Raw genomic sequence first — 12,744 nt, 5'->3', positions numbered from 1 at the left:
TGCTGTTTCCAACTACGTGGATGGAACTGGAGGGTATTATGCTAAGTGAAATTAGAGAAAGACAAAAATCCTATGACTTCACTCATATGAGGACTTTAAGAGACAAAACAGATGAACATAAGGGAAGGGAAACAAAAATAATATAAAAACAGGGAGGGGGACAAAACAGAAGAGCCTCATAAATATGGAGAACAGAGGGTTACTGGAGGGGTTGTGGGAGGGGGGATGGGCTAAATGGGTAAGGGCCACTAAGGAATCTACCCCTGAAATCATTGTTGCACTATATGCTAACTAATTTGGATGTAAATTTAAAAAAATAAAAAATAAAATAAAATAATGTATGAACAGACAGTATATAAAGGCAATCAATTCTCAAATAGGGTTATGATCCAAAAGGCTATGATTTTAAATATAATTTGAAGTTCAGAACCTATTCTTCCCATACAAACTATGATATTTAAGCTACTCCAACTATTCATGCCAATTTAATTAATCTATTCTAAAATATATTCCTAACAATATGATTTCAACGAGATTAAAACCGACACACTTTGAAAACTGATTAAGTAGAAAAATAGAAACTCTCAAGATACCTGTAAACTTTTAAAGTTTCTATATAGGCAGAGAATGAATCTAATACACTACAAAAAAGTCACCTACCTAATTTACCCAAAAGTGTGAGGGGGAGAGGAGGGAGTGACAAATAATTTTTATCTACCTGTTTGAAGTATTTAGGATCTCCTAGAAAAGGTTTATGTAATGTATAAAAGGTTTATAAAGTCCATTCAGTATAAAATTAGCTCTTGGAGAAACTACATAGGGAAACTTATAGGGAACAGATGGTGTGGTGTCCTTCAGCAGAATTCACTGTGCTACGGCAAGCTCAAATTTAGCACATTTCTTTCCAAAAGCAACAGAAATTTTATACATTACCTATCAAACCATCTCATAATTTCCAAACTAAAGAAAGCAGAACACTGCTCTTAAAAACTGTTCGAAACTGCCGATCACATCAAGCTGACCCAGTCCGAGGATACCACATTCACACAAACTTTTTGTAAAAAAAGATAGTAAAAACAGTGATCAAAATAATGGAAAACCGATGAAAGCACAATTTGTTGAAAAAAAATTGCATGCATTTATTTCTAATTTCACAATTCGCTAAAAATTTTCAGATCCATGATCTCTTTTGATTTTCACATCAACTCTACAAGGAAGGCAGGGAAGTTATTACTTCTATTTTACTAATGAGAAAAGAGATTTAAGTGCTCAAGGACACAGGATAACTACAAAGTGGGGGGGGGGGGAAACTCTTCCCTAGACTAGCAGTGCTGTGATGTATTTGAAAGAGAGCAAAATGTAAAAACAAGTAAACAGACTCAAGAGTTACCATTAAGTTTTTGCTATAAAGAGCAGCAGGGAAACGAGGCAGTAGCCAAAGAGGAATGTGGAGACAAGGGAGAGTTTTATTAAAATTGGGAAAACAAACATTCTACAATGGAAAAATCAATGAGGCAGAAGAGAAAAGGTGAACTGGGAGTGGGCCCTTCACAGGCGAAGTAGAGCAACCAAAATGCTGTGGAAAAGTAGGACTAGCCTCAGCACCATCCACCATAGATAGCTGCCCACAACAAAAGGAGACTAGAAGAAGTAGGTAGTTCTGGTAGGGTTCTGCAAAAGTTCTTCTGTTCCAATTGTTTCTATATTCTCAACAAAATCTTAAATCTGGGGTCATCAGCTGAAAATAAGGATAGTATATGAAATCTGCCTATGACAGCAGAAGAGTGAATGGACGGACTAGTGGAGAGTACTACCAGGCAGTAAAAGGGCCCAACGAAGGTTAATGTTCATGAATTTTAGGTGAGACAAATCAATGTGGCTATGTGTCTTCTAGCTACACAGGTGTAAGCACAACAGAACTGAATTTAATCACATCTGGGGTTTTCCGAGCAGAAACAATGAAGTGAGAGTGGGACCACGTTGCCAGGCACAGCCACAGTTCTAAGCACTCTGTGTATGATCTCAAAATCATAAAACCTTCCAAACAACCATATGAGGTTAGTACTTCCAGTGGCAGTACCCTCATTTTAAGCTGAGGAAACAGGCACATAACTGGGTAACTTGCCCAAGGTCACAGAGCAAGTGGTACAGCCAGGATTGAAATTCAGGCAGTCTGGTTCCAGAGATATGCTATGCTGACCCTTGCAAGAAAGTGATTATAATCACTGACCCTATTTTAGCTGGGCAAGAGTGGAAGCAATAACATGAAGGGAAGGCCAGCAAAGAGAAGTATGGATCAAATGAATTATAGGTCTCATTAGAACTAGAATCAGAGGAAAGGTAAAGTAGGATACTAAAAACAGATTACTGGGGATGGGGGAAGTTTGTTACTGGTAATAAGATCTGATTACCAGTCATGGGACTGAATAATTGAGGGAGCAGAAGGAAAGATCACCGGATGAGACATTAAGGATCACAAGACCAGGGTACAGGCAAGATACATATATACTGAAACTACCAGAGCCATTGACTGTGTGATGGCAGCAAGTTACTAATCACATTGGCCTTCATTTCTTCTTTTTAAATCATACACTGTTACATATTTTCCACAATTCTAGTGTGGGGTTTTAAAATATGTCTACCATATGCTGTGGAGCTCAGAACTATGATAACTTTCACACGTTTTTAACACAGAGATAAAAGCAGCTACATCAGGAAAAATGACAATGTCAAAATAACAATATATGTCCATAGCTACTATCTACACTTCCTCATCTCCCATTCATTTCTCAATCTACTCAAACATAAATTTTGGCTCCAACACTGCATGGAGATTACTTGTCAGGGTCATTAATGAACTACAAGCTGCCAAAACCAAAGGGCATGTCTCTTTTGAATTCTCAAGCATCAGACACATTTGATCCTTTCCTCCTTCTTGAAACATTTTTTCTTGGATCCTTCCTACCTCAAAGATTGCTCCTTGACTGACTCTTCACTATCCAATCTCCACGTGAAATCTTCAATTCTAAACCGACTTCAACCCCAGGACCCATCCTATTACCTAGCAACCTTCTCACCATGGTTCTTCAATTCTAGAAGCATACTATTAATTACATATAGTGGATAATTTAGGGTTCATTTTTCAGAAGGAATAGGCATTGAAAAAGACTGCTAGATAATCTCATCCAGTCCCACGGATTGAAGTCAACCACATATGCTGCCTATTGTCAGGTCTCTATCTCTAACCAAAACTTTTCTCTGGGACAGAGGTTCATTACAAATCTCCTTGCCATCTCTACTTGAAAGTTTTTTTTTTTAATGTTTAAATGTTATTTGAGAAAGAGAGAGAGCAAGAGAGAGAATGTGCTCGCGCAACTGGAAGAGGGGCAGAGAGAGAGAGAGAGAGAGAGAGAGAGAGAGAGAGAGAGAGAGAATCCCAAGGAGGCTCCACACTCAGTGCAGAGCCCGTTGTGGGGTTCAATCCCAACAACTGTGAAAGATCACGACCTAAGCCAAAATCAAGAGTAGGATGTTTAACGGACTGAGCCACACAGGCACCCTTCTTCTTTAATGTTTAATAAGCATCTTAAACTTAAATCTTAAATTCCCACCGCAACCCCAAACCTGCTCCTCTCCCAGCCCTCCACATGTGAGAAAAGAACACAAGTATTCACATAATTTATACAACCTAAATCTAAGTTTAATCCTCAATTTTCCCCATTCCAACCCATCAAAAATTCTTTCATATCTACTCTCCCAAACATATCTCAAATCCATTCACTTTTCATCATATCTTAAACAGGTCAAAACCCTGTTTAAGACTACTGTACAAGCCTAACTGATCTCCGTGCTTTCACTCTTGCTCATCCTACTATCCATTTTCCATACAGCAAAGTAACCTTTAAAATCATAAAAGAAATAATTTTTCTCCTCTGCCTACAATCCCCTAAAGGCTTCTTCCTATTTTACCTTGAAAACCCCTGCCTTAGGACAAAGTCCTACAGGCTCTGGCCCCTTGCCTAACTCAGATCTATTACCTCCCTTCCCCTCACCTACCAGATCAGCATACAGGCCTTTTTTGATTCCCAAAACACACTCTTAAAAGGTCTTTCCCCACAGAAAACTCTCTTCTCCATGGGAGTAATTATTATTCAGATCTCAGTTTAAATGTCACTGTATTCAAAAAGGCCTTCTGTGACTAGTCAATTTAAAAGTAGCCACCCAGTCATGTACTATCATATTACCTCATCCTATTTCAATTCTCTATATAGCTCTTAGCATTATCTGGTTATTAAAATTTGTTTTTAAACGGATTTGTTGCATTATAAAATATGTACTGTAACAGTAGGACAAGATATTTAAAGTGCTCAACAAATATTAGATAAATCAACATACAAACACTGGGGGATCACTAACTTGATAGTTCACTAGAAGAATGTATTCAGCTCATTCAAAAGATGTTTACTAAATGCCTACTATGTGCTAGGTATAGGAAGAGCAAAATTCTGGCAGAAACCATACCATATTTCCCAGGTACTTCCAGTACTGTGATTTACCAATATGCCAACAAATCTTAATTTCATCTCTGTGATACAGTATTTTAATACATTTATTCTTCTTGTTTTAATAATCTAGGAAACTTCTATAATAAAGTACTATCTCCAGCACACCCATATTAAAATGTAATAAACTGCAATAGGAACAAGTTGCTAATAAATGATGTCTAACAAATACCATATACTATACAAGTACAAAACAGCATTTTACAGCATAATCACCAACATTATACAAATAAACCACAAAGCAAGGTAATTCTTTGTAGACTACTGTACAATACGCTAAGTGTGCAGTCTACAGTAATTAAAACTGTTTTATCTTTACAATTTTCTTGTCCAAAACTTCCAACGTATATACACAGCTTTGATGTGTTAATATAATCGCATTTCAGCTTCTTCATTTAAAGTTTCATGTCAGACTTATTTTTTTTTTCCAGTTATTCAAAGCACACAAACAGTGACAGAGTTAGCATATTGAAGGATTAAATCTGTATATCACATATTCTTTCTTGTTAACCTTTTCACAGATACAATAAGATCTGCAACGTATTACAATCATTTCAAGTTTTGTTCTAATCTACCTGTTCCAGGTTGGGTTGAAGTAATAGCAAAAGGGTTTTTCAAGTTAAAGCAATGGGTTGAAGTAATAGCGAAACAGAAAAAACTAAGTGACTTTGGATCTGAGCTTTAAAAAAAAAACTGTATTCCATTTTCCTCTAAATGTCCATCACATGACCAAATTTCAAAAGAAGTTGTTTTCTAACGTTTATTTATTTTTGACAGATAGAGCCCAAGTGGGGAAGGGGCAGAGAGAGAGGGAGACAGAGGATCTGAAGCAGGCTCCGCACTGACAGCATAGAGTCCGACATGGGGCTGGAACCCACAAACCATGAGCTCATGACCTGAGCCAAATTCGGACACTTAACCAACTGAGCCACCCAGGCGCCCCACCAACTTTCAAAATTTTAAAGAATTTTATACAAGTAGCAGTCTATTAGACATCTCAGAATGCTAATTTCTATTTTTTTTACAGTAAATCATCTCTTTAAAACAAAACTTCACATAATTAAGAATATTCTCTTTTAGCAATGGTCTTCTCATCCAACCTACTCATTTTGTTTCTATCTTGTCTGAATATTTTATAAGGGATGCATTACTATCGTGATAATAAAAAGATTGTTTTGCATTGGTTAACACTAAAGGCAGTGCATGGTAACGGTCAAACAAATGGTACAAAATGGCTGATTAAGTGTCAAGAAAATTTTGGCGGTTAAAAAAGATGGAGAGGAGGGGCGCCTGGGTGGCTCAGTTGGTTAAGCATCCGACTTCAGCTCAGGTCATGATCCCGCAGTTTGTGACTTCAAGCCCAGGTTTGGGCTCTGTGCTGACAGCTCAGAGCCTGGAACCTGCTTCAGATTCTGTGTCTCCCCCTCTCTCTGCCCCTCCCCTGCTCACACTCTGTGTCTGTCTCTCAATAATAAATAAATGTTAAAAAAATTTTTTTTAATTAAAATAAAAAGAGGGAGAGGAGTTTCAGCATTCAAAAACTAAAGCAAACACAAACAATTTAAAAACAAATCCTGTTCCTTTTTCCACTTTGTACATCTCCTACTCTATAGCTATTGAGCCACTAGGTCAGCAAGGCTCCCAGAAGACCCAGACAGACCCTGTCCCAACGTGCCTGTATTCCTCCAATGCTGACACTCAAAGACCACTAAACATATAGATGTTCAACAAATGAATCACTCTCATGATTCCTATATCCCAGTCCTTTTTTTTTCCTTTATTTTTGCTCTTGCACATCTCAAACTCTTAAGACTTTCTATATTGGCCACTTGAAGTTACTTAATTTTCTTAATTCCTTCTAGGTAAACATCAAACAAGGGCAAACCTTTGAATAGCCAAAACACAAGTCTCATAGAGCAAAAACTGTTCATTTTATGTGGATCTCCTTACAGGCCTCACTAAAATCCTGTTTTCTCTGCTTTATTAAAAAATCTATTTCTAATATCCCCGGTTACCTAGTTTTCACCACAAATTAGAAACAGGACACTTAGAGTCTCCCTATATTAATAGAACATTCATCCTTTCTTTCCTTACAGTAATTCTACTCAAATACTATATCAAAAATAGATATCAGGGGCATCTGGGTGGTTAGGCAGCCGTCTTCGGCTCAGGTGATCTCAAGGTTTGTTCAAGCCCGTATCAGGCTCTGCGCTGACAGCTCAGAGCCTAGAGCCTGGAGCCTGCTTTGGATTCTGTGTCTCCCTCTCTCTGCTCTTCCCCTGGTTGTACTCTCTTTCTCAAAAATAAACATTAAAAAAAATTAAAAATATAAAGATATTAAAAAAAATCACTATAAACATTTCTGAAATTTAAATCCACTAAAATGAAATCCTACAAGGGGTTCCTGGCTGGCTCAATTGGTGGAGCACAGGACTCTTGATCTTGGGGTTGTAAGTTCAAGCTTCACACTGGGTGTAAAGATTACCTAAAAATGAAATCTTAAAAAAAAGAAAAGAAAGAAATCCTACAAATCATGTTAATGTAAATGCTCCATATCAACGATTAAATGTTTTCATTTCTTGCTCCAAACAATGCTAGTTTTTATATTTATATAAATAGTAACACAATTATATTTAGAAAAATGGCAACAAAAAGCTGAAAAAGCCAATCTCCATGACAACGAACTTTCTAAAAATACGCTTTTAGAAGCGTATATTTATAATTCGTGTAACATAAGACATTCCCTTGTAAATAAACTGGTAAACAGCAAATATAGTTAAGAATATATACAAAAACAATATTGGCTCTAAAATAATTAATGCACAAAATGCCTACAAATCTTACAGAACAGCCAGTAGAGCTATAGAAAGTCAGGGCATAACTTTAATTAATCCACAGATATTTACAAAAACCTCCTTGAGGCTTCAATAATTCTGGAATTAATTCAGAACATTACAAGCTGGTAAAGTTCCTGTGGCACCAGTATTACTGCAAAGAACCAAATTCAAATAGACATTTTATAAAAAGTTTTGTCTGAAAGCGTTAAACAGACAGCTGCACTTTAACTTTCATCCTTTAACTTACTAGTACACACTAAGCCATAAAGAAACATTCAAGAAAAATCTGACTTTTATTAGTAATATCAATCCACAGGGTGTTGTCAGTTACTCAGGATACTGAAAAGTTACTCATCTATAATTGCTATCTCCTGTACTTTAAGAATTTATCAGAAAGCATACTTCTACATATTATTGAAATAAAATTATTTTGTGCCACAATTCCACAAAGATTGGAAACTATGTTTCTTAAATAATTGAAGATGCAGAAAACTTCAGGTTAAGTGAGACAGGTAAAACTTAACACTATATCCTCACCCAAAGACAGCCATTGCTAATGATCGATTTCATTTCCTAACCACCAATTAAATACCATTATATCCTTACATCTCTGAAAGGCAGGTACATAGCAAATAAGTTAGAGGCACAAATGGCACTGGTCTATTTAACACCAAGAACCCTGATCTCCACCAAAAATAGAATCAACTATTTTTTTAAATATAGATTGTTAAAAAGTAGCTGGTTTAAACTTAACATGTCAATCTTAATGGTGTAAAGGAACCACAATTCAAAAACAAAAGCAACAGATTTACACCGGTGGCGTTTTTAGATTCTTGGCATAAGTTGTACTGACATCTTGCAGTCACAAATACAGACGATGGCACGAGAATTTACCACGTGGACTTTCGAAGTGTTCGTGGGTTTGACGACAGAAGAGATTCAAAGTTTTTATTTTCTTTTTTTCTTCCCTGAAATTCTGTTATTTGGGGGCCGGGGGATGGGTGCAGGGTTTCCAATACCTACATTAGAAGACTTCTACCACAGAGGAGTCATTAACCTGAAGTTGAGTGTGAGCCTGGATTTGAAGGGCTCTAACGCAAAAAATCTTCACCACCACACAGGCCTGGAAGTGCGAATTACGTATGGGTGTGGGCTTGGTGGCGGGAGAACTGCGGCTAAACGATTCACGATAGTATATGCAAATAAAAGGATTACCAGTTCTGGAGAAGAGGCAAATAATTCATTTTCACCACTCACCTTTCGCTCTGCGGCTGACGGAACCTGATAGCTTTTTTTAAAAGGCTCATTATCTTCAGTTACCACCTCCTAGACCTTAGCGCCTAACCAGGTCCGAGCAGGGGTGGTGGCGACGCCTACAACTCCCTCCCGCACCTAAGCACCCAGAGAGCCCGGCTCCATCACCGAGGAGGCCTTGACCTCCCCTCCCCCTCTGGCCCCACTACCGAGAGCTCCCGGGCCCAGGCCTCCTGTGCCCGGCGGCCGTGTGCTCCACGCCATCTGCCACCAGGGCCTCGGCGTCCGGCCACTGCTTCCCCTTACTCCTGCCACAAAGCCTGCGGCCAACTCCGAAGGCTCGCGTGGGCCGCACGCCGCCGCGGCCCTGAGTCCTCAGGCCTTAACCAGCTCCCGGAGCTCGAGCCCCACGCTCGCTGCGCACTCCCGGGTGTGCTGAGGGCTCTCTTCGATCGGGCGCTCTGCCGGGCCCTGCTCGGAGCTGAAGCCCAGGCCCAGCGCACAGAACCGCCGCACCGCCCCCCGCTCAGGCCCGGCGGCCCCCTAGCGCTCCCCGAGGCCCGCGCGCGGCCGCCCCCGCCCTGCCCGGGCCCCGCGCTCCCCACCGCTCGCACCGTCTCGTCGGGGTCTATGTCGATCTTGAAGGTCTGCTGCTGGAGGGTCTTCAGGGTGACCAGCATGGTGCCGCCGCGCAGCTCCGCTGCCGGGCCTGCTCCGGGTGCTGGCCGCTGGGCGGGGTCTGTGGCCTGGCGGGGCCCCGGGGTCGCCCGCGCTCCTAGCGCACTCGGGAGGAAGGCGGTGGGGGTGGGGGCTTGTCACATTCGCCCTGCGGAGCGGCCTCTCCCCCAGCCCTGGCCCCGGGCCGCGCCGCTGCCTCCGCGACTGCGGCCTTCCCCGAGAGTTTGGGCCGCCGTGCTTCCTCACGCGCCCGGCGCCAGCCACTGAGTCCAAGAGGCACGAGGGGTCTGCGAGACAAGCAGAGAATCCGCTAGCTCACCACAAGCTGGTGGCCGCCATCAACGTGACTCGCCGAGACGCGACCCCTCCCCCACCCGAAAAAATCTGGGGGATGGGGCCGGGCTGGCTAATCACGCAGGCGTAGGGTGCGGCGAGGCTGTGCGCAGGCGCAGCCAAGAACTCCGCCCCGGAATTGGGGCTGGACGGATTGCGGCTCTGGAATGTAGGCGGCCTGGATCGAGGGTGCGCAGGCGCAGTCAGTGGGCGCCTCGAGGGCTGTCGGGGCTTCCTTGTGGCGTCTGCACCCGGGGCGTTCTCCCGCCGGTCGCTGCTCCGCCTACGTCCAGGCTCCTCCCGGCTGCCTGAGTTGCGCAATCCGTAGCCGGGGAAGCGCTACGTGGAGACCGCGCTAAGTGGAAGCCGAGCTCTGGAGCTGGGGAACAGGAGGGCGGTAGGTTGAGGCGGGGTTTGAGTGAAAGGATCGTGGTAACCACGGTACTGGGCCGGCGCTTACTGGGCGCTTGCCGTGTGGATGAGCCACTGTGGTGACGACTCTGATCCTTTACTCCTGAGAGCGCAGACCCCTGTGCCACACTGCCTGGGTGGACCTTGGGCGTAAATAGAAGGACCGATATAGGAGGTCAAGTTCTTTCACTCCTCTGGGCGGAACTGTCCAGTGGCTGCTGTCACCCAGAAGTCAGACTGCTTGCAACTGGATACATAGCCCTTGCCTTTCCCCACGTCTCCCTCCTCTCCCTTGCGCTCGGGTGGTTGGTGGGTACTAGGCACGTGCTCCTGCCTGAGAGCCTGCCTTTGCACTTGTGCCCACTCCTGAGTCCTCTTTACCCAGATGCTTGAGTGGCGGCTCACTGTCTCGCCTCCTTCAAACCTTTGCTCAAATGTCACCTTCTCAGTGAGGTCTACCCTAATACTCGGCTGAAAACCGTAACTACACTAGCTTTATTATCCTGTTCTGTTATCTCTATAGCATTTATCATCTTATAATTACTAGATAATATACATATTTATTAAGTTTATCATCGTTCTTTTACTCAAACCACAGACTGAAACTGCACAAAAGCGAGGATTTTGTTGTGTTAACCGATGTGTGAAGAAACGTGCCTGACAGCAGGCACACGATAAATATTGGAATGGGTAAATGTGCTTCCAGTCCCTCATCAGTAAGGCACAGATAATAATAACTCAACTCCATTGATTTTGGAGGGGGGTGTTGAATAACGTATGTAAAAACTTAGTACAAGGAACATAGTAAGCATCACCTTAGTAGTTAGCAATTTGTAGTATGCTCATTTACAGGTAAGAAAAGTGGAGTGCAGAGATGCTGAGTAATGTGCCTGGAGTCACCCACCTAGTAAGTGACAGATGCAGCATTTGAACCCAAGCAGAATAACTCCAGAGAACTTGCTCCAGGTGTCCGGCTGCTCTCAGTAAGGTACACATTTGACATAAAGTGGTTCAAGTATAAAGGAAAATAACAGTTATACCACTAACCATGTGGCCAGTTGCAAATTACATCTCTGTGCCATGATTCTGACTGATACAATGTCCCTGCTGCGCTCAGATATAATTCTTCCATGGAACTTTCTTTCCCTGACCAACTTCCTTCTCCACTGACCTGGCATTTCCCCTTTCACAGCACGTATCTCCTTGTATTGTAATTCAATATCTAATCCTCTGCCGTCTGTATTCCTGTGTATCCACTGTTGGTCACCAGGTGATCTTATCTTGTCCTTTGTTTTGAAATACCTCCAGCTTGGACCTGTCCCCTTCAGTGTAGACAGAGTTAGCCAATTGCCTAAACAATATCTTCACTTAGAGTATAACAACCTTCTGAAGACTATCACAACCAAACAGAACCATTGATTTTTGTCTGGACCTCTCTTTCCCCTGAAACCTGCTTTTCTCCCTGTCTTCCCCCATTTTAGTTCATGATACCAGTATCTACCCAGGTGCTCAGATCAAAAATCTAGTCATCATCCCTGGTAAATCTCTCCTTTGTTCCTGTCTTCCCATCCACCATATCTAATCCATTATCGAGTCCTGTCAACTTTATTCTCCAAATTATACCCCAAAGTCAGCCATTTTTACCATTTCTAATTGTACAGCCTTAGGCTAATCCGTCATTATCTTTCACCTGCCTCCCAACTGGTCTCTCCACTTCTATTCTTTTCCCCATTAGCCTCCCCAGCAATCAGAGTAGTCTTTTCAACTGTAAATCAAATCATGTCACATCTATTCTTTTTTTTATGTTTATTTTTGAGAGAGAGAGAGGCAGAGAGAGGGAGACACAATACGAAGCAGGCACCAGGCTCTGAGCTGTCAGCACAGAGCCTGATGTGAGGTTTGAACTCACGAACTGTGAGATCATGACCTGAGCCAAAGTCGGATGCTTAACCAACTGAGCCGCCCGGGCACACCTCACATCTATTCTTAATACCTAATTACACTTGAGAATAAAATTCAAACTCTTTACCTGGCTTTTAAGAATTCACATGATCTGAGTCCTGCCAGATTCTCTGGCCTCATCTCTTTTCTTCTGTCTCTGGCTTATTCACTGCCACCCCTCTGCACCAGCTTTCTTTCATGCTCCAAGCAGGCTAAGCTGGTTCTCACCTCTGCAGTTTGCAGTAATGGTCACTTCAGCCTGAAACTGTCTTCCTACATCTTTGAATGGCTAACTCCTTTTCATCATTCAGATTGCAGGTCCTATTTTACTTCCTTGGAGAGCATTTCTCCAAAAACTGCAATGATCTATAATAAACGTATAATAACCCTCTAGGTGAGGCTCCATCCTACTCTGTTTATGTGGATAATTTCATTTGGGCCCCAACAAAACTATGTGAGATAGGTGCAACATTACCCTGGCTTAAGTTTTTTCATGGACCTACTTGAAATTATTATTTTTCAACCTGTTTATGGCCTGTCTCACAATACTACTCGCTTCCCATCTCTGTATTTTAGGGGCAGGAACTCATTTGCCTTACTCATGGTCTTTCCCAAGCACCTAGAACAGTGCCTGGAACACAGTAGGTGCTCAGTAGTGTATGTTGACTGACTCCCAACTCATTTGTAAGCTCCATGAGGCCAGGTGTTGTGTCAATCTTGCTCATAAT

At 42.2% G+C, this 12,744-nt stretch overlaps 1 protein-coding gene and 1 long non-coding RNA gene across 3 annotated transcripts in view; one reads left to right on the top strand and one right to left on the bottom strand.

Annotated features, from left to right (window-relative positions):
- Positions 1–9,682, bottom strand: part of RAD23B (RAD23 nucleotide excision repair protein B) — a 47,449-nt gene extending 37,767 nt beyond the window's left edge. Inside the window, exon 1 of the mRNA XM_025912150.2 lies at positions 9,268–9,682. Within this exon, the coding sequence (XP_025767935.1) occupies positions 9,268–9,333 (66 nt within the window). The 5' untranslated portion in view covers positions 9,334–9,682. The remainder of the gene's footprint in view (positions 1–9,267) is intronic.
- Positions 9,683–9,726: 44 nt separating this feature from the next.
- The window catches only part of LOC147574973 (uncharacterized), a 211,276-nt gene continuing 208,258 nt past the window's right edge, over positions 9,727–12,744 (top strand). For both annotated transcript variants that reach the window (XR_015242929.1, XR_015242928.1), the window contains exon 1: positions 9,727–10,061. This is a non-coding gene — a long non-coding RNA (uncharacterized LOC147574973). The remainder of the gene's footprint in view (positions 10,062–12,744) is intronic.

The sequence above is a fragment of the Puma concolor genome, chromosome D4 (assembly GCF_028749965.1).
Source record: "Puma concolor isolate L17-30 chromosome D4, mPumCon1.1.hap2, whole genome shotgun sequence".
Classification (NCBI taxonomy): Eukaryota; Metazoa; Chordata; class Mammalia; order Carnivora; family Felidae; genus Puma; species Puma concolor.
Note: the sequence above shows the minus strand (reverse complement) of the source record. Positions and strands in the feature narration are given on the sequence as shown.